Consider the following 20264-nt stretch of genomic DNA (forward strand, 5'->3'; position numbering starts at 1 on the left):
TTTTATCCAGTTTGTATGTTAATGGAAATTCTTGCTTTGCTTTATCATCACCATTACAAATGATTAATTCGACGCGAACGAAGTCGCTGGTACACGCTAGTATTTAGTATAAAAAACTTTGGTAACCATGGTGAAATGAAGCCTTAAAAATTTTACTGCAATTTCATAAAATTGAAAATATTTCAAAAACGATAAGGTTTAAGTGTGATAAACCTTAACCAAATTTACCTTTATTTTAATCGTAGAATCTAAATATAGAATAATATACAGGGTGTTCTATTTAAAAATATACAACTATAATATTTTTTACTTATTTGGGACACTCTGTATCTTGTCAAAAAAATATTTTTAAATTGTAGCTCTAATAGTCCTTCAACGAACCCATAACTTAAAATTTGTAAAAATCTAATCATTTATCTACAATACTCCGTGTCGTATGTGGTGAACAACCCTGTATATGTATACAGGGTGGCGCACCTCATTCGCCTCGGTTGAATATACGAAAACGGAAAGATGTAGAAACAAAATAGTTTATGGGTATATGTGAGACGGCAATGTGCATAATTTAAAATTATTTTCAAATGTACATACAGGATGTGTCAGAACTAAGATCCATACCAAAGTTATATTTTTTCTTATGGAACACCTGGTACTTTATTTCATTTTTAGATTCTTACACATAAAATAAGGCATTTATTATAAGGGTTTAATTAGTTTAAAAGCTTTGGTTTTTGAGATATTTAAAGATATTTGTATATTTAAATATCTATTTATGCTACGTATATAAAAAAAATTATCAACACCTTGTACATTACTTTTCAGAATTAATTCTGTTGACTTTTAAGCCAGAGAAATAAACTTTTTATATGTTTAAAAAATCATATTTTTTATATCACTAACTGATATAGGTTTTTGTAAATAATTTATTTAAATAAATATTAGAAAAATTAAATTTAAACTACGTAGCATGATTATCTGGTATTTTGTTTAAAAAATTAATAGCGTTCTGACATCTATAAGAAAGATTCATAAAAGGTAATACTACTTTACAAAATTCGTTTTAAATTTATTCTTCAATGTAGTTTAATACATCTATTAAATTATAGATGTCGCCATACGAATAATAAATTTTGAAAATAATATCTTTTTAATTCATTACCTTTTTAACAATTCACATTATTAATTTAGTGATTAACAGAATATTTTAAAATTTATTTCTTTTTTAATTGCATCTTTTGCACATGTTAATTTTAGAAAAAATAACATATAAAGAAAATATAGATTTTTCTTTAAATTGTAACAATTTAGAAATTAATTCTGTTTTCTCAAACAGCTGTTTTAAAAATTTCTCTATTTTGTTTGTATGTCTATTCTAAACAGATCTCTGTAAATTTCAGTAGCGCCATATTTATCGATTTTATTTTGAAACGACGCGACGGCGACGCCACATGCATGCGTCGCGACGTCAATGCAGGCGTTGTCATATCTCCAACTCGTTCTAACCAAATAACCAGAAAAAAGACAAACAATTGTATTTATAAAAGCGCAAACTTGAGCTTTTCCACTCCCATGCTACAGCTGATCTTGCAACATGGCAACGATCGGCAAATACATTTAAAATGGTTTTATTAGAACCAATAAATACGAACGTAAGTACAAACTCAGTGGTGTATGCTTAATCATGACTTTATTGTAATATTATTAAAAGCGTTCAAGCGCTTCAATTCAGTTTATTGAAAATAGCACGCGATGCTAGAAGTTATTTTTAGATGGATCAAATTTTAAGTTACAGTTTTTTGCTGGTACAGTATATAGTGAAGTTTCGTATTTGTTTAACCTACCATTACTATTATTATTAAACGGATGCATTTATTATTGCAATATTTCAAGAACACCTCTACTAAAACAAAAATAAAGAGACTTTTTTAGTATTTTGTCATTGTGGAGATATGCCCGGATATTCCCAAATTTTAAAAATCGACCTCATCATTATTAAAAAGTAATAATTAAAATTATTTAATTGCTATGTTTTAGGCCAATATTTTTGTATAATGCACTAAACGGTACGAAAAATTGCCAACTTCTTGTCTTTTAGAATTCAAAATATCGTGTTCTAGTGAGCTGATTTTCATAATTTTTTAAGCAATTTGTAACTGAATTATTCGACTTTTCAGAATTTTTTTCCCCCATTTATTTATTATACATTTATTTATTATACGAGATGAAACAAAAAATGTTGCAGATGTTGCATGATATTTTGACGAAAGTTTGAAACATTCTGTTGAATAGTTTAATAAAATATAAATATTAAAATATCAATGTGCAATTTTTCTTAATAGTTTTTTCTTGGTTTATTATCTTAGAAGCTTATTTTTTTGGAGATGTGTTCCCTTGAAGAAGACAGTAAAGATTTACAGCAATTTTAATTGACTGAAATGTACTAAACTTATTATGTATGTAAATGCCTCGCTGATTGTGAAATAAACTCGCAAGTCAAGTAATCTTTTTAAAACTTAACAAAACTCAAAAATTTTATTCTCGAACAGCTACATTCAACATCTCTACTATGAATACAACGATTCTATCTTAAAACTAAAAACTGTCTGTGTTTACATAAAGCCTGACTTGTTCATATAGGGTGGTCCAGTCTGTATGCCGGAAACTTCGGCAGCATATTCTGCAGATAAAAATATGTAAAAAAGTTCGTATGTCCTATACTGTATGTATGTCCTATACTGTGTGTATGTATATGTATGTCCTAAAATGCTTAGGTTTGGAGATACAGGGTGTAGAAGTTCGCAACCAAACCAAACCAAAATAATTTCTGAACGTCCATTTTTGGATGAAAATGGATGTCTGGGAGTTTTTTGATGAGATATTTAATTTTGACTCCTACTTGTAGGGGGTACCACCTAGCGATGGGAACTATCGAATGAATTAGACTATCGAATGGCTACTGAATGAATGATTTCAACTATCGAATGGTTTTATTCGAATAAAATCATTCATTCATTTGTATACTAAAGCATATGTGACAACCTCGCCGTGCGACTAAATGGTTATCGTTGCGCCACGACTATCGAATGCTTTTGATAAATGAAATTTAGTATTCGTTTGATTTTTGTGTGCGTTAGTGCATTATTAGCTCTTCCAAATTTTTATAACTTCGCCTTGTAAATACTATGCTATTTTTGCGTTTATTAAAATATTTAAAATACTAAAATAGTAGTTTTTTTTTAATTGACGATTGTGTGCGAAGTGGTCAAAATTTTTCCGAAAATTTGTGTGATTTTCCGTAGCCCGATCTTTCAATTATTTAATCTTATATGGTATATTAATGGTTAGGTTAGATAGCATTTTTTTAAAGGGAAATTTTGAGAAGTAGCAATTTTTAAGAGAGATGAGATGAACTTACAATTAATTTTAAAAATACATATTTGTATTTTAGATGTTTTAATAATATGAATTAGTTGGAACTTAATAATCATATTTAAGTAATGTGGTTAAGTAAATTGTTGTCGAACTCAAATTTTGGGGTGAGAAAATTAAATTGAAAGTTTTACACGTGCCAATTAAAAAAAAGTTAACAATGTATTTTGTTTATGCTAATTCTCTTACATGTAGTTTTTTGCGAAGAAATATTTCATTTTATGTTTTAAAGTAAATGCCAGTAAATATTATTTTTAAATAATAATATAAAGTAATAAAAAGTAATATAAATAAATTTGATTTCTAATTTTTTATTTATATTTTCCTTCCATTACACTGCATGCTTTGAAAATTAATAAATGTTTATATTTCATGATTTTAAAATTTGTTGTTAATATAACAAATTAGTTCTGTAATTATTATTATTTAGTAAACCAACGTTGCCATTTAGAGACTATATTATTTTTAAATAGGATCTAATATAAATACTTTTGACTTCTATTTGTTGTTTATATTTTGCTACTACTTAAAACAAATGTTTATATTATTAAATGATTGTAAATTTTGTTGTTAATAGGTATAACAAATTATTACTGTTATTATTATTTATTAAACCAGTCTTTGCTTAAAAACATTAAAAATCATTTTCCTACATCCAAAATAAAAAGTATTATTGCAGTGTAACAACAGAATATTAATAAAAAAACCAAACCAAACCAAAACATATAGACATACTATCCCTAACTAACTAATGCTAAAGAATAATATTCTTTGCTAATACCAACTAATACAAATATATGGCAACAGCGCCCTTCATAATATATTTTCTGTGTAAATACTAGCACCTCAATAAAAAAAAAAATAATGTGTCCTTATCTTTATTTGACTCCGCAAAAAATCAAAGATGCCGGCTTCTTTCATAGCATTGCCACCGACCGCTGTCGGGTTTCTAGGAAAGAAACCTACGTCGCCGGACGACAACTAAAATCCAGTTTATATTTTATTAAAATCGATCCTGACGAATAAATGAATTTGATAAATGAATGAGTGTTATAAATGAATGGTTTTTGCTGCCGAATTACTATTCGATAATTTTTATTCGAATAGTTTTCGGCGAATGTTTTCTTACTAGCTATCGAATTATTCGAATGAATTGCAACTATCGAATGTTTCGATAGTATTCATTCGTAGTTCCCACTACTAGTACCACCTACATAATTTTTAACTGGTTTGGAGAGTAATAACTTTTCGTCCGTACCTGTATAAAAATACTGAGTATAAAAATATACATTTGCGATGTTTTTTTTTACGTAAAAATCTTGGTAAAAATCGCTACGAGTAATGGTTTTCCAGATATTTGGAATCTTAATTATCATACCTGTGATCATTGTCATAAATTAAACATATTAACTAAATAGTTATTATACTGAAATGATAATGAAATGTTTTTATGCCAAAAGTTCAACAGAAACTATTTTATCATCTTTTCTTCGATGAAAAATTTATGATTAATTTAAAAAAAATAAAAAGGTTCAGTAAAATAACTCCCATAATTTCAGTCAAATAACTATCTACTCAACATTGACTATTTCTATTCTACATATCTTGAGAACGGTTGCTCGCAGCGATTTTACCGAAAGACATTTTTTACGTAAAAAATCACGTATATTTTTTTACTCAGTAGTTTTATACGGATGCGGACGAAAAGTTAATACTCTTCAAAACAGTTAAAACACTTGTAGGTGGCGCACCTACAAATAGGAGTCAGATTGACATCATAATCAAATTTCTCATATCAAAAACCTCCCAGATACCAAATTTTATCCAAATATTACGTTACTTTAGAAATTATTTGGAAAAAATCGAAATAAAAATGACAATACTAATTCCCTGTATCTCCGAAACTAAGCATTTTAGTTTTTTACTTGTTTTTATCTGCAGAATATGCTGCCGAACTTTCCGGAATACAGTTCGGACCACCCTGTATTAGCCATAGACGGGTAGGTACCTGACTCTATAGAAAACACATCACGTATGGTTGCCGTTGTGCACAATGTCGCGATTATGCACTTAACGAACCTTTCAATCGAATATTACTAAATATATTTTTTACAGATACAAATCATAGACATAAAAGGCAGCTTGGTAACAGAATGGAATCATTCCTCAGAGTGAACAGCGGAACAAACTTGCCCTCATCTTCTTCAAATTCGTTTATGACTGACAATGCTGACTCTACATCCATATGTCCCTTGATTACACCATCACCACCTACAAATGCCTTGGTGGATCCCCTACCAGAGCCAACAGAAACTAATTATACCATTAGTGAAGAATTGGCCGAAAAGTTGCAAAAAGTCCAAGGTATATTGTAATTTCATAATTTCAACTTATTGCTATTAGCGTCAAAAAATACGTAATCATTTTATTTATTCTAAATTGACAGTCTGGGGGTCATCAGGGTCGGAGGAGGCAAATAAAGTTTTAGTAAATATATTATAATTATTATAAGGAGGGCAGGGTTAGACTTTTATTTTGGGTGAGACAAAAAAATTGGCAGAAGTCAGTACCAAAAGAGGGATTTTTGAGGAAAATAATTGGAGCAAATGCAAGTTCAAATTTTCAAAACAATCGTATCACCGGTTCCCCTATTACCATCGCCGAAAAGTCAGTTATATCTATTATAGCGGCTAGACAGCTAACTTTTAATCCATAAAGATATTTCCAGATTTTTCAATTTTTCTTTCCATTATAAGCTTAATGCCTGCCTATAATACAAAATTTTAAGTTTATAACACTTCTAGAAGTACCTTAGAATTAGACGGTGAGTGAGTCACTGTCGAAATCAAAGAATTGCCTTGAATTATTGTTGTTACATTCATATACAAATAAAATCGGAAGAGACCGCTTCGATTAATATTACTAATTAACTATTAATTATTAAAAGATTTTCTATCTTTTTCTCGACTGGAAAGCCAATTATCTGTAGCGGCTAGACAGGTAACTTTTAGTCAATACGCCTATTTCAAGATTTTTCATTTTTTCCTTTAGTTATAAGCTTAAAGCTACCTAAAATTCAAGATTTGAAGTTTGCGACACATCTAGAAGTACCTTAGAATTTTGATGATGTGTCAGTGAGTCAATGTCGAAATTAAAGAAACATGACAAGCGATAATTCAAAAACGATGAGGTATAATTACTAGATATTCTGATTTTTTTTTATTTTCTTGGTATTTAGGTTCAGGAAAACTCTAATTAAGTTTTCATTTGGTTTTTCATATCTTTATTTCATTTTTAAAAGGAAAAACAAACGTTTCGGCCAAACATTACAGCCTTCATAAGTGTAGTGTCAAATAAAAAAAAACAGTGTCGAACATAATCCAAAAATTACATACAAAAAACTCACAAACACACATAACATAATGTTTACTATAATTAATAAACTAAAATAGACTTGTCAAAAGATGACACATTTTTTAAAATTATGATTCGTAACACTAAAACTATCTATGTATATTGACTACGGCTGATTTCAGCTAGCGATACTACTAGTAGTTTTTCCTTTTAAAAATGAAATTAAGATATGAAAAACCAAATGAAAACTTAATTAGAGTTTTCCCGAACCTAAATCCCAAGAAAATAAAGAAAAATCAGAATTTTTAAAAACAAGGTTCAAGAATAATAAATTGTCCAAGGATTACTAGATATTTTGGTAATCTAGCCAGCAGTATGTCCTCATGTTTGGAGAAAATTAATATTCTTGCTTTATCCATAACGAAGCTACAGGGTGGTCAAAAGTGCCGCTAATACCTTCGAGAAAAGGATGGTACGGCTGTGCTCGGCTTGGAAGAAACTATTCATTTTGTTAAAATATATAAAATATGTTATTACGCTTTCGAATCATGTAAAAATGCATTAAGCTTATTAGCACATCTTCAACAATACTAAAAAATTCTGTAAAATAATGAATTTACTGTTATATATGTAGACCAAGAAAAGAATTTGTTTGGATAATTAGCATTAAAAAAGCTAAATAATTATATTTGTTTTTTGCAACAAATTCTATACTTTTATTAACATTTGTTTCATATTTTAATATATATGTACCTATCTGTAGAGGGTGCGTCTCAAAAGTGGCTCACCCCTATAACTTTTTTATTATTTCAGATAAAAAAAACGATATTTGGTATGTTAGTATATGACATGTTAGGATTGATTGACGTATTCAATTGTTTTTGTCACTTTCTGTTTCATCGGAAACGACTACAACTTTTGATTTTAAAATGGTACCCTCGGTATATTTCTACTTTATTCGATATAAAGTGATATTCTGCATAGAATGGCAATTTTTGACATTTTCGGTTAAAAACAAAACGTATTTTAAATTTCAATCTAGAGTGTCATGGCTGTGTTAAAACACTAATTTTTAATCAAGGAGCCTTGGAAAAATAGTTTTGATCATTTAATGTTTTTCGTGTCTTGTCCCTAGCCGGTTAAAATATGCACCAATGGTATTTTTAACCGTATCTCAATTTTTTCAAATAGAACAAGAGTGGCTGATTAGCATATTTACAAAATGATACTCTGAATAGAATAACAAACCATATGTCAACTTTTGACATATTTGCATGTGGCCTATTTGAAATTGTAACATGTGGTGATTGTAACATTTCCTGTGAAACAGGAAGTGACCAAAGACAATTGAATACCTCAATCAATCCTAATTTATGTCATATACTAACATACCAAATGTCGTTTTTTTTCTCTGAAAAAATAAAAAAGTTATAGGGGGTGCCACTTTCGAGACGCACCGGGTATATTAGTACTCTTATTCTTAATATATTTTATACTAAATTATACTGAGTATCATATTTATACATTACAGATAAAAGCCCCGATGCTGAATCAATCTCATCTGCTTCATCCTCAGCGGACCCAGCAGTCTGCTCTCAACTTCTAAATCGAAGAAACAGTTACCTTCATATACCCGACGATGAAGAAGCTGCAGCCCAGGTATACCAAAATACCACTCATATTTTAAATGTGTCTATTTTTATTCAATAAATCATTTTAGTGCGAAACATCAAGCACCGCAGGCCCAATCCAGCTAAGTTTCCAAAACGTTCCCCAAGACTACTTTTTCGTCTCATGGAACTGGCCATTGATTCGAAAAATCTCCTTATACATGTTCCTGTCAGGCTTGGCAGCTATGGTAGCGCTTGTAATAGCTATGATAGCTAGACTACCCAAAAGCTGCAATCCTCCAACCGAATGGTACCAGGGCAACTTACTCTACGAAATCTTCCCAGCCAGTTTCTACAGTAGTACTCACGGAATGGAAGGTGACTTAAAAGGAATAGCCTTGAAAAGCGACTATTTAATGAACTTGGGAGTTAGAGGTGTAAGACTTAATTCTATATTTAGATCGCCACATTATCCGAAAGACTTTGAAAAAGCTTCTAGTTTAACTGAAATCGATCCTATATTAGGAACACTAGAAGATTTTAAAAGTTTAGTCAAACATTTGAAGTCCAGGAACATTTCTTTGATACTAGATTTACCAGTCTCGTCCTTTATTCAAAAGCACGTGGCCAAAAAGGCAATAACTGCAAGTAACGAGGTTAAGAATGCGACTATGGATCCGGAAAGTGACTATCTCAAGTTAGAAGATTTTGATTTGGTGGAAGACGCCATACAGTTTTGGGCATTGCATGGTGTTGATGGATTCTATTTAAAAGGACTAGAACACCACGCAGAAGATTATAACACTGCTAGACTTATAAGACGTTGGAAAAAATTACTCGGAACCGATAAAATTTTAATAATAAGCGAGAATATCGTAGATGCCACTCCAAAAGAAAACCTAAACATAATCCTAAACAACGTTGATTTAATTGACGTGAAACTAAATATAGAAAAAGGTGTTTCTTATGTCACCAAACAAATAGATTCTATACAAAACAGTTCTCTATTTACCAAACCAGGGATGCCGTGGGTGCAATGGTCTTTAGGAAACGTAAACTCAAATCGCCTTGCAAACGTTTTGAACTACGGCAATGCTACTTTAGGAGCAACACTGCTCCAAATGATGCTTCCTGGAACACCGTCTGTGTTTTACGGTGATGAAATAGGGTTGCACGAAATCTCAGATCCCGAAGAAGACAGGAAAGATATCAAGCATCTTCATCAGCTTACGATGATGCCTTGGAGGAACGAGCAATCGAAAGTTCTACCTTGGATATACGGAGGTAACGTTAACGCACTCTACGATCAAGTGGAGGTGGTGTCTAAAATGACAGACTTAAGAGGTCGATCACCTTCAATTTATATGAACTCAGTTTTCAAGCAAGGTGATAATAAGGCGAATGCCGAAGTGAAATATGCGGAGAAAGATTTTCTGGTGGTTCAAAGATGGTACCCAAGAAGGAAAGCTTACGTGGTTGCTAGTAATTTGGGCAGTAATAAGATATCTGCCGATCTGTCCACTTTGTTGTACACTGGACAAGTTGTTGTAGGCCCACGAGCAGACTCCACGTCAGAAACAATATCTTTTAAGGAAGTTAATCTATGGCCTGGGGAATCAGTCGTCATAGTTTTAGATTAAGTATAATTGAAATATACATAGAGATGCTCTACAAAAATTAGTTATTAATGAGTTGTGTTATATTTATTTTTTAAAATAAAATTTTGAAACGTAAAATGTGTCCAGATTTTTTTTTTGATATTATGCATAATTGCTTTTTTCTGTTATACTAGATAAACCAATTACATCTTTTTACCAAAAAAAACAAGTCAAACACGAAACTAAATTATTTTAAAAAGACTAGTGCGAAACATTGAGCACTGCAGGTCAAATCCATCTAAGTTTCCAAAACATTCCATAGGACTACTTTTTCCTGTCATGGAACTTGCCGCTAATTCGAAAAATCTCCTTATACATGCTTCTATCTGGCTTGACAGCTATGGTAGCGCTCATAATAGCTATGATAGCTAGACTACTCAAAAGTTGCAATCCCCCCAAATGAATGGTATCAAGGGAACTTGCTCTACGAAAATTTCCCAGCCAGTTTCTACAGTAGTACTCACGGAATGGAGGGTGACTTAGAGGAAGCGATAAAAAAAGGAATAGCCTTGAAAATCGACTACTTAATAAACTTGGGAGTTAGAGGTGTAAGACTTAATTCTATATTTAGATCGCCACATTATCCGAAGGACTTTGAAAAAGCTTCTAGTTTAACCGAAACCGATCCCATATTAGGAACACTAGAAGACTTTAAAAGCTTAGTTAAACATTTGAAGTCTAGAAATATTTCTTCAATACTAGATTTACCAGTCTCATCCTTTATTCAAAATCACGTGGCCAAAAAGGCAATAACTACAAGTAACGAGGTAAAGAATGCGACTATGGATCCCGAAAGTGACTATCTCAAGTTGGAAGACTTTGATTTGGTGGAAGATGCCATACAGTTTTGGGCATTACATGGTGTTGATGGATTATATTTAAAAGGACTAGAACACCACGCAGAAGACTATAACACTGCCATACTTATAAGACGTAGGAAAAAGTTACTCGGAAGCGATAAAATTTTAATTACAAGCGAGAATATTGTAGATGCAACTCCAAAAGGAAAACCTAAACATAATTCTAAACAACGTTGATTTAATTGACGTGAAACTAAATATAGAAAAAGGTGTTTCTTATGTAACCAAACAAATAGATTCTATACAAAACAGTTCTCTATTTACCAAACCAGGGATGCCGTGGGTGCAATGGTCTTTAGGAAACGTAAACTCAAATCAACTTGCAAACGTTTTGAACTACGGCAATGCTACTTTAGGAGCAACTCTGCTCCAAATGATGCTTCCTGGAACACCGTCTGTGTTTTACGGTGATGAAATAGGGCTGCACGAAATCTCAGATCCCGAAGAAGACTGGAAAGATATCAAGCATCTTCATCAGCTTACGATGATGCCTTGGAGGAACGAGCAATCGAAAGTTCTACCTTGGATATACGGAGGTAATGTTAACGCACTCTACGATCAAGTGGAGGTGGTGTCTAAAATGACAGACTTAAGAGGTCGATCACCTTCAATTTATATGAACTCAGTTTTCAAGCAAGGTGATAATAAGGCCAACGCTGTTCCGAAGTGAAATACGCGGAGAAAGATTTTCTGGTGGTTCAAAGATGGTACCCAAGAAGGAAAGCTTACGTGGTTGCTAGTAATTTGGGTAGTAATAAGATATCTGCCGATCTGTCTACTCTGTTGTATACTGGACAAGTTGTTGTAGGCCCACGAGCAGACTCGACGTCAGAAACAATATCTTTCAAGGAAGTTAATCTATGGCCTGGGGAATCCGTCGGGATAGTTTTAGATTAAGTATAATTAAGATATACTTACAAATACTTTAAAAAAAATTAGTTATTAATGACTTGTCTTATATTTATTTTTTAAAATTAAATTTATTTTAAAACGTAAAATGTGTCCATATTTTTATTCAAAAAAATAAACCAGTTAAATTTTTTCATCAAAAGAACAAGTCAAACGCGAGACTGGGTCAAATCCAGCTAAGTTTCCAGAACGTTCCACAAGACTATATTTTCGTGTCATGGAACTGTCCGCTAATTCAAAATATCTCCTTATACATGCTTCTGTCTGGCTTGGCAGCTATAATAGCGGTCGTAACAGTTATGATAGCTAGACTACCCAAAAGCTGCAATCCTACAACCGAATGGTATCAAAGGAACTTACTCTACGAAATTTTCCCAGCCAGTTTCTACAGTAGTACTTACAAAATGGAAGGTGACTTAAAAGGAATAGCCTTGAAGAGCGACTATTTAATGAACTTTAGGGAGTTAGAGGTGTAAGACTTAATTCTATATTTAGATCGCCATGTTATCCGAAAGATTTCGAAAAAGCTTCGAGTTTAACCGAAATCGATCCCATATTAGGAACTCTAGAAGATTTTAAAAGCTTAGTCAAACATTTGAAGTCTAGAAACATTTCTTTGATACTAGATTTACCAGTCTTGTCCTTTATTCAAAAGCACGTAGCTAAAAAAGCAATTACTACAAGTAACGAGGTGAGGAATGCGACTATGGATCCCAAAAGTGACTATCTCAAGTTAGAAGATTTTGATTTGGTGGAGGATACCATACAGTTTTGGGCATTACATGGTGTTGATGGATTCTACTTAAAAGGACTAGAACACCACGCAGAAGATTATACCACTGCTAGACTTATAAGACATTGGAAAAAATTACTGGGAAGCGATAAAATTTTAATTATAAGCGACAATATCGTAGATGCAACTCCAAAAGAAAACCTAAACATAATTCTAAACAACTTTGATTTAATTGACGTGAAACTAAATATAGAAAAAGGTGTTTCTTATGTCACCAAACAAATAGATTCTATACAAAACAGTTCTCTATTTACCAAACCAGGGATGCCGTGGGTGCAATGGTCTTTAGGAAACATAAACTCAAATCGCCTTGCAAACGTTTTGAACTACGGCAATGCTACTTTAGGGGCAACTCTGCTCCAAATGATGCTTCCTGGAACACCGTCTGTGTTTTACGGTGATGAAATAGGGCTGCACGAAATCTCAGATCCCGAAGAAAACAGGAAAGATATCAAGCATCTTCATCAGCTTATGATGATGCCTTGGAGGAACGAACAATCAAAAGTTCTGCCTTGGATATACGGAGGTAACGCTAACGCACTCTACGATCAAGTGGAGGTAGTGTCTAAAATGACAGAGTTAAGAGGTCGATCACACCTTTAATTTATATGAACTCTGTCTTCAAGCAAGGTGATAATAAGGCGAATGCTGAAGTGATGTACGCGGAGAAAGATTTTCTGGTGATTCAAAGATGGTATCCCAGAAGGAAAGCTTACGTGGTTGCCAGTAATTTGGGCAGTAATAAGATATCTGCCGATCTGTCTACTTTGTTGTACACTGGACAAGTTGTTGTAGGCCCACGAGCAGACTCGACATCAGAAACAATATCTTTTAAGGAGGTTAATCTGTTGCCTGGGGAATCAGTCGTTATAGTATTAGATTAAGTGTAATTAAGATATTACATAGAAATGCTCTTCAAAAATTAGTTATTAATGACTTGTGTTATATTTATTTTTTAAAATAAAATTTATTTTAAAACGTAAATTGTGTCCTGATTTTTTTTGGAAATTCGTATTTTCTTTAACCAGTTATATCTCTTCACAATACTAGAACACTACCCAGAATATTATAGCGCTGTTAACTAGAGCTAACTAGCTATAAGAGCAAACCAAAGGAGAAAACCTTAATACACTCAAATGCAAAAAACTCAACGGAAAAAAATTTGGTTAAGTTTTTAAAATGTTATATTTTTTTAATTAGGTAATTGGATTATTTCATTTTTTAAAGCAATATGATGTTTTAAAAATCATGAAATTTTGATTTTTCAATTAATTATTTGATAACTACTTGGTTACTTTTGAACCGCCATAACTTAAAGTTTATGTTGATTAACCAGTTAGGAACCCATCGGAGCAAACTCTTTTCCTTCAATTTTCTCGAAAACCATCGCTCTGGGCGATGTGCAACAAGAGTATCTTTTTTGTAGGAAAAAGTATGTAGTTTTCAAAAAATGAACCTACGTTGCAAAAAAATTAACCTCAAAAAAGTTATCCACGAAATAACCCCCCACCCTTGCAAAAACTACCCTTTCCGCTTTTCCAAATAATTTTTAAGTACCACCATTTGATTTAGGGTCAAAATTTATGGAAGAGGATTTTTTTTCTACAATTTCAAAACAACCGTTTTTTAAATTCACCCTTTCAGTGCCCCTAACTCCCTTAATATGCATTTTCCGCCCTATACTTATAGGAACTTTTTTTACTATTTTTAGGAGTACTATCACCCTCCGATTTTTTTACACCATTTCAATAACACCCTCTGCTGTGGAATCTCGTTATGGACGGACTGCTTAATAGCCTCAACAGGGCTGGTTTCAACACTCTGGGATATGCAGACGATTTGGTCGTGTTAGTCAGAGGTAAGTTTAACACAACAGTAAGGGAGCGAATGCAAAGGGCCTTGAAGATTGTGGAATTATGGGTGACACGGGAGGGACTAAATATTAGTCCTACAAAGACCGTAATAATCCCCTTCACCAAGCGCAGAATATATATAATAGAAGAAATCACGCTTGATACCAAACTGACCTGGAACCGACATTTGGAAAATGTCACAAGGAGGGCGGTGACTACACTAGCGGTAGTCAGACGCCTTCATGGAAAAATCTGGGGCCTTAGACCACAGATGGTGCACTGGCTGTACACTGGAGTGGTGAGGCCTTCAGTAACATATGCATCCTTGGTATGGTGGCCTAAGGTAATACAACAAACAACAATGCTCAGCCTCAGCAAGGTGCAAAGACTTGCTTGTCTGAGCATAACAGGGGCGATGAAATCAACGCCCACTGCATCAATGGAGGCGCTTCTTGACCTTCCGCCTCTTCACATAGTGATCCAGGCGGAGGCAAGAATGGGACTCTATCGACAACAAAGTGTCTTGTCTCTGGGAAATAGGACAGAAACAGGACACTCAAAGATAGGAAATCCTATCGGGGGACCTCTACTCCAAATGAGATCGGACCAGATGACCCCTCTTTATTACTTCCACAAACCATTCGAGGTGAACAAAATGGATCGAGGAATGTGGACAGATATAACATTCCTTCAGGATGGACTAACCTGGTATACAGACGGGTCAAAGACCGCTGAAGGAACAGGAGCTGGAGTATTTGGGGAAAGACCAAGGGTAAGTTTATCCTTTTCCTTGGGTAAACACTCAACCGTATTCCAGACAGAAATTTTCGCCATTCTACAATGTGCGAGAGAAAACAATAGAAGAGCTTATTCAGATAAGCTCATCAATATATGCTCAGTCAGGCGGCACTTGGGCTCAAATTATGAGCCCAAAGGTATCGTCGAGACTCGTCTGGGAATGCCTAGGTGAACTGGAAGCTCTGGCTCGACGGAACAGAATTAAATTATTCTGGGTGCCGGGCCACAGCGGCATCCAAGGCAACGAAAAAGCCGATGAGCTAGCTAGGCAAGGATCATCGGCATCTTATCTTGGTCCAGAGCCAGTACTGGGAATACCCAAATGTATGGCCCGTAGTGCATTAAAACTCTGGATCAGAGAAAAGCAGAATGTCCACTGGAGAAACAGACAGGGGCACAGGCACAGCAAGGCTTTTATCCAAGGACCTAGCTCCAAAACCGCAAAAGAACTGCTAATGCTTAGCAGGAATAAATTGCGGATTACAACAGGCCTCTTGACAGGACATATGGCTGTCAAGTGTTACCTGAACAAGCTCAATCTGTATCAAGGAAGTCTTTGCTGCAGACTCTGCGATAAAGATCCTGAAACAGCGGAGCACATAATATGTCACTGCGAGGCTCTGGATCGCAAGCGACACTTTTTATTTGGGAAAGCTAGGCTAGAACCGGAGGAACTATGCTCCCATCCTATCAAGGACCTGCATAAGTTAGTGCAGGGCACAGGGATAGGAGAATGGTTGCAGATATAGAAAGGGGACAAACACAATAGGCCTCACAGGTCGCAGTGTTTCCGGCAGAGGACGGCCCCTTATTGTGGAAAAAAAAATGACACCCTGTGTAAATATATCAATTTTAATTCGTAAACTCAGTTTATTATTAACTTTAATATTTGACTTATTGTACAGGGTTAATCGAAGAGTTGTTTTTGATCCTATCTTTAAAACACCCTGTGCAATAATTTCATGGGCAAATTTTCCTGAAACATTATTTTTCGATCAGAGCCATGTCTCCTGAATATTTTGTTGTTTTGACTGATGTCAACACATGCCTTGGTTAATTTTTAAGAGCAAAATGAATTTGCCACAAACATTTTGCAATTTTTTCAATTATCGTTACTTTTTGATGTTATTCGTCATATTGACGAGGTGACCTTGGTGATTATTGTTGTGTACGATTGAATATGGTTCTTAGTGTCGAAGATTGTGCAATAAGCATTGATCTTGTTAAAGATAGCCAAAATTATGACTGTTCACTTGTCCTTGAGAGAAGAATAGGAAAACAGAACAGAATGTATTTGCTGCCTCATTAATAGTATGAACCAACGTCTACAGACAGTTATAGCAGCCGGGGGAGGCAATACAAAGTATTAAAGTATTTTTTACAAATTTTTTGTTTGTTTGTACATTTAGTTTTATTACAGTTATTTATTTTAATATCCTTAGTTCTGTTATTGTTACTAATATTTATTTAAGCCAAGCCTCTATCGTTACATTTAACGTTTTGACTGAATTGAATTTGACTACTCCCATTGAATTGAATTGAGTTTTTACTCCCATCGTGCGTAAAGCCCCCAGTAAGCATTATTATCTTAATAATTACACAACAATTTTTTTGAAAAGAATAAAATAAAACCAAAAGATCAGGTCTTTAATTCACTTTATTAAAAAAAATGATGTCAGCACCATCTATGACCATACACTTGATTGAAGCTTTACAGATTTTGATACAAAGAAATAAATAAAAAAAATTAAACAATAACTTCAGTATTAATATTTAAAGTTGAGCAAGTGTATACATTACTGCTATAATCTTATTTCGGACGTGCAAATAAAATATAACATTTATATACATTATTAGGGAAATCTTTTAACTTGGCAACCAAAAGAAGCATAGTTCAACTAGCATAAAAATGATACAATCTAAAATTTCTGATTTCTATAGTTTCTTCGGTGAGATATTTAGTTATGTATGTCAAACGCGAGGTATATTTATGTGATTTACACTAATAGACTAATTATTATAAAAACAAGAAGAAAAATGGCTTACTCGTCGTACGCTAGTCAAACATAGTATATTGTATCGGAAATACTGACATTCAGTGTGAAAAGAAACAATGTGAAGTAAAATGAAGTTCCTCTTAAAATTCAACAATGATGGCACCCTGAGTATAAAACACATTATTTAATTTTACTTAATAAAATACGAAAACTGGAATGTCAGAAATGATTTGTTCTAGAAAAAGGGAAAATTATCGAGAAATAGAAATTTATTTTAAAAATAAAATGTACCTGAACGAATTTGGTATTGTTAAATATGGCTCTAACAAATATGGACTACGCATTTTCCCCCAAGTAATAATCCAAAAACCACTTCCTTCAGATAGTCCAGTTAATGAAGGTTGAAACCACGGCCTAATTCGTCGATCGGGACTTTTCAGATGGATTGTGTACCTTTTGGGGAGTATTTTTAGGGAAAAAACACCGTGGTGGGAAAAACATGGCTCCAAATGGCAAAAAAATCAGTTTTTCGCAAATATCTGCCTAAATATGCAATTTACAAAATGAATCTTAGGTAATTACCTACAAAAATAGTTCTTATCATTTTTTTACGTAGAATTAGTAGTTTTCGAGATATTCCGCCTCGAAGATCCCTCAATTTTCTCTCCAAGTCTTAACACTCCAAAGATAGATTCCATGGGCGTAACCACAGGGGGGCCCGGGGGTGCCGCCCCCCCCAGGCACTGCTGGGCACCCCCCAGAGAAATCCTGAATTATGACTCTTGGCTACGTATTAGTTTTTATTTGCTTGTGATGCAGTAAAAATGACGTTTTCTAGTTTTGTTTAGTTAATATTATTTTGTTGTGTTCAAAAAATGTGTTAATTTTGATTTTTTTAGAAAATTTGTAGATATTTAAGTAATCTACGGGAACACGGTTTGATAACCAATTGTATGAAATTTATTGATAGAGAAATTCATGTAAACGTTTTATTCAAAAAATTTGTTTTTTTAAATTATTTTTCATTATTAAAAAAACAAAAGCTCTAGCCCCCCTGTGCTTACCTCCCCCCGGCTCACCCCTGGATAAATTGCTAGTTACGCTAATGCATAAGCGTATCATTGAAAATTTGAAGAAGTTGTTTAATCACATTTTAATACAAAATAACTATTCGTGAGCGGCTTTTTCCTCTTTTTTGGGATTTCCCGAAAGTGTCGTAAACAAAAGAAAATTGCATAATTACCAATAGTTGAACTAGTTTCTTTTTACGAACAACTTTACGCAAAAAAGTGTTAGGATCATATTTTTAACAAAGGACCCAATCTTTAATTTGGCGATCATGAACATCATCTACGTGCCATATTTCGTATTCATATTGCCAATATTGGCCAAAAACCCGGTCTTTGACCCTTTAGGGCCGTTTTTAACCGTTTCCGTGGAAAAAGAATGTCAGAACCTTTTTTGTAGATAATGACCTAAAATTTTTTAAATTGCATATTTTGGCAGATATTTGTAAAAAACTGATTTTTTGGCCATTTGGAGCCATTTTTCGGCCATGCACGGTGTTTTCCCATAAAACTACTTCCTAAAAACTACACAATCCGTCAAAAAGTCATGATCAACAAATTAAGCAGAGGTTTAGATCGTTTCCTGTCATTTACTGGACTATAGAGTGATTAAAAGAAATTTTTTGAAACCCTTGCTAAAACTGTATAATTCTTTTGGTTCTGTTTAGCGAAAGATCAAAATGGTCTAACAAACATCTGCGTTACTTAACAGTTATATTTCATTCATTTGTCATCAGTCAACACTTAAAAAAACTTTGCTATCGACCTTTAAAAAGATATTGTTGTTGTTCACCACATACGACACGGAGTATTGTAGCTAAACGATTAGATTTTTGCAAATTGTAAGTTTTAGATTTGTTGAAGGACTATTAGAGCTACAATTTAAAAATATTTTTACGAGATACAGAGTGTCCCAAATAAATAAAAAATATCAAAGTTGTATTTTTTAAATGGAACACCCTGCAAATTATTACATTTTTAGTTTCTACGATTAAAACAAAAGTAAATTTGATTAAGGTTCATCAATATTTTCAATTTTGTGAAATTGCAGTAAAAATTTTAAAACTTCATTTCTCCAAGGGTATCAAAGTTTTTAATACTACACATTTACTGAATTTTATTTATTGGTCAGTTATCGTGTGGCAATAATAAAAATAATACTACCTCATACACAGTGTCTAAAAATTTATTTTAAATAATTTCTAACTTTAAACGGCAATAACATGTTTAATTTAAATATAACACCCTGTATATTTTAGGAGAATCAGATGCACAATTTAATTGTGTATCGAATTGTATTATACCATTTTTTACCTATCCCTTCAAGTTTTCGTAGAAAATGCATTTTCTTATAATTCTGACCTCATTTATCAATATACTCATGGAATATTGACATTTTAGATTGTTTTTAAAGCCAACAAATATGTACAAAATGTACATATATAATATTCCATGGGTAAGTCTAAATTATAAGAAAATGCATTTTCTACGAAAACTTGAAGAGATAAAGAAAAAATCGGATAATACTATTTGATAGACAATTAAATTGTGCATCTGATTCTCCTAAAATATACAGGGTGTTTCATTTAAATTAAACAAGTTATTGCCGTTTAAAGCTAGTAATTATTTAAATTTTTTTAAATTTTTAGACACAAATTAGTTTTTACACACAAATTAGACACAACTTAGTATAATTTTTTATTGTTGCAACACAAAATTCAGTAAATGGAAATACTTCAATACAATATTTGGTTTTAAAAACTTAAATATGCCTAGAGAAATGAAGCATTAAAATTATTACTGCATTTTGACAAAAACTTAGATATTTAAAAAACAGTAAGGTTTAAGTGTGATAAACCTTAATCAAATTTACCTTTATTTTAACCGTTAAAACTAAAAATGTAATAATACGCTGAGTGTTCCATTTAAGAAAATA

General features: G+C 32.9%; 2 protein-coding genes and 1 pseudogene across 5 annotated transcripts; all 3 read left to right on the forward strand.

Annotated features, from left to right (window-relative positions):
• Window positions 1–1448: 1448 nt before the first annotated feature.
• On the forward strand, window positions 1449–10129 carry LOC115880234 (4F2 cell-surface antigen heavy chain-like). Of its 4 annotated transcripts, none has more exons than XM_030897396.1 (4): window positions 1449–1649; window positions 5545–5793; window positions 8315–8442; window positions 8504–10129. In XM_030897396.1, exons 2-4 carry the CDS (start codon window positions 5583–5585, stop codon window positions 10031–10033), a joined length of 1869 nt encoding a protein of 622 aa, XP_030753256.1. In that variant the 5' UTR covers window positions 1449–1649; window positions 5545–5582; the 3' UTR covers window positions 10034–10129. The 4 variants fall into 4 exon arrangements, with proteins under 4 accessions (XP_030753256.1, XP_030753257.1, XP_030753258.1 ...); XM_030897397.1 differs by lacking the exon at window positions 1449–1649 and adding an exon at window positions 1656–1802; XM_030897398.1 differs by lacking the exon at window positions 1449–1649 and adding an exon at window positions 1660–1819.
• Window positions 10130–10260: 131 nt separating this feature from the next.
• On the forward strand, window positions 10261–11808 carry LOC115880194 (annotated as a pseudogene).
• Window positions 11809–12074: 266 nt separating this feature from the next.
• Window positions 12075–13497, forward strand: LOC115880195 (4F2 cell-surface antigen heavy chain-like). The gene is made up of 3 exons (XM_030897333.1): window positions 12075–12231; window positions 12336–13171; window positions 13240–13497. Exons 1-3 carry the CDS (start codon window positions 12075–12077, stop codon window positions 13495–13497), a joined length of 1251 nt encoding a protein of 416 aa, XP_030753193.1.
• Window positions 13498–20264: the final 6767 nt, after the last annotated feature.

This window comes from Sitophilus oryzae, unplaced genomic scaffold, assembly GCF_002938485.1.
Source record: "Sitophilus oryzae breed Bouriz unplaced genomic scaffold, Soryzae_2.0 scaffold_1620_pilon_pilon, whole genome shotgun sequence".
In the NCBI taxonomy this organism is placed as follows: Eukaryota; Metazoa; Arthropoda; class Insecta; order Coleoptera; family Curculionidae; genus Sitophilus; species Sitophilus oryzae.

Excerpts from the sequence above, each read along its gene's own strand:
- LOC115880195 (XM_030897333.1), top strand. The coding sequence starts at position 12,075 with ATGCTTCTGTCTGGCTTGGCAGCTATAATAGCGGTCGTAACAGTTATG. Across the intron at positions 12,232-12,335 it reads TAGTACTTACAAAATGGAAG|ATTTCGAAAAAGCTTCGAGT; the intron begins GTGACTTAAAAG and ends GTTATCCGAAAG. Across the intron at positions 13,172-13,239 it reads CACTCTACGATCAAGTGGAG|CAAGGTGATAATAAGGCGAA; the intron begins GTAGTGTCTAAA and ends TCTGTCTTCAAG.
- LOC115880234 (XM_030897396.1), top strand. The coding sequence starts at position 5,583 with ATGGAATCATTCCTCAGAGTGAACAGCGGAACAAACTTGCCCTCATCT. Across the intron at positions 5,794-8,314 it reads AAAGTTGCAAAAAGTCCAAG|ATAAAAGCCCCGATGCTGAA; the intron begins GTATATTGTAAT and ends TATACATTACAG. Across the intron at positions 8,443-8,503 it reads ATGAAGAAGCTGCAGCCCAG|TGCGAAACATCAAGCACCGC; the intron begins GTATACCAAAAT and ends AAATCATTTTAG.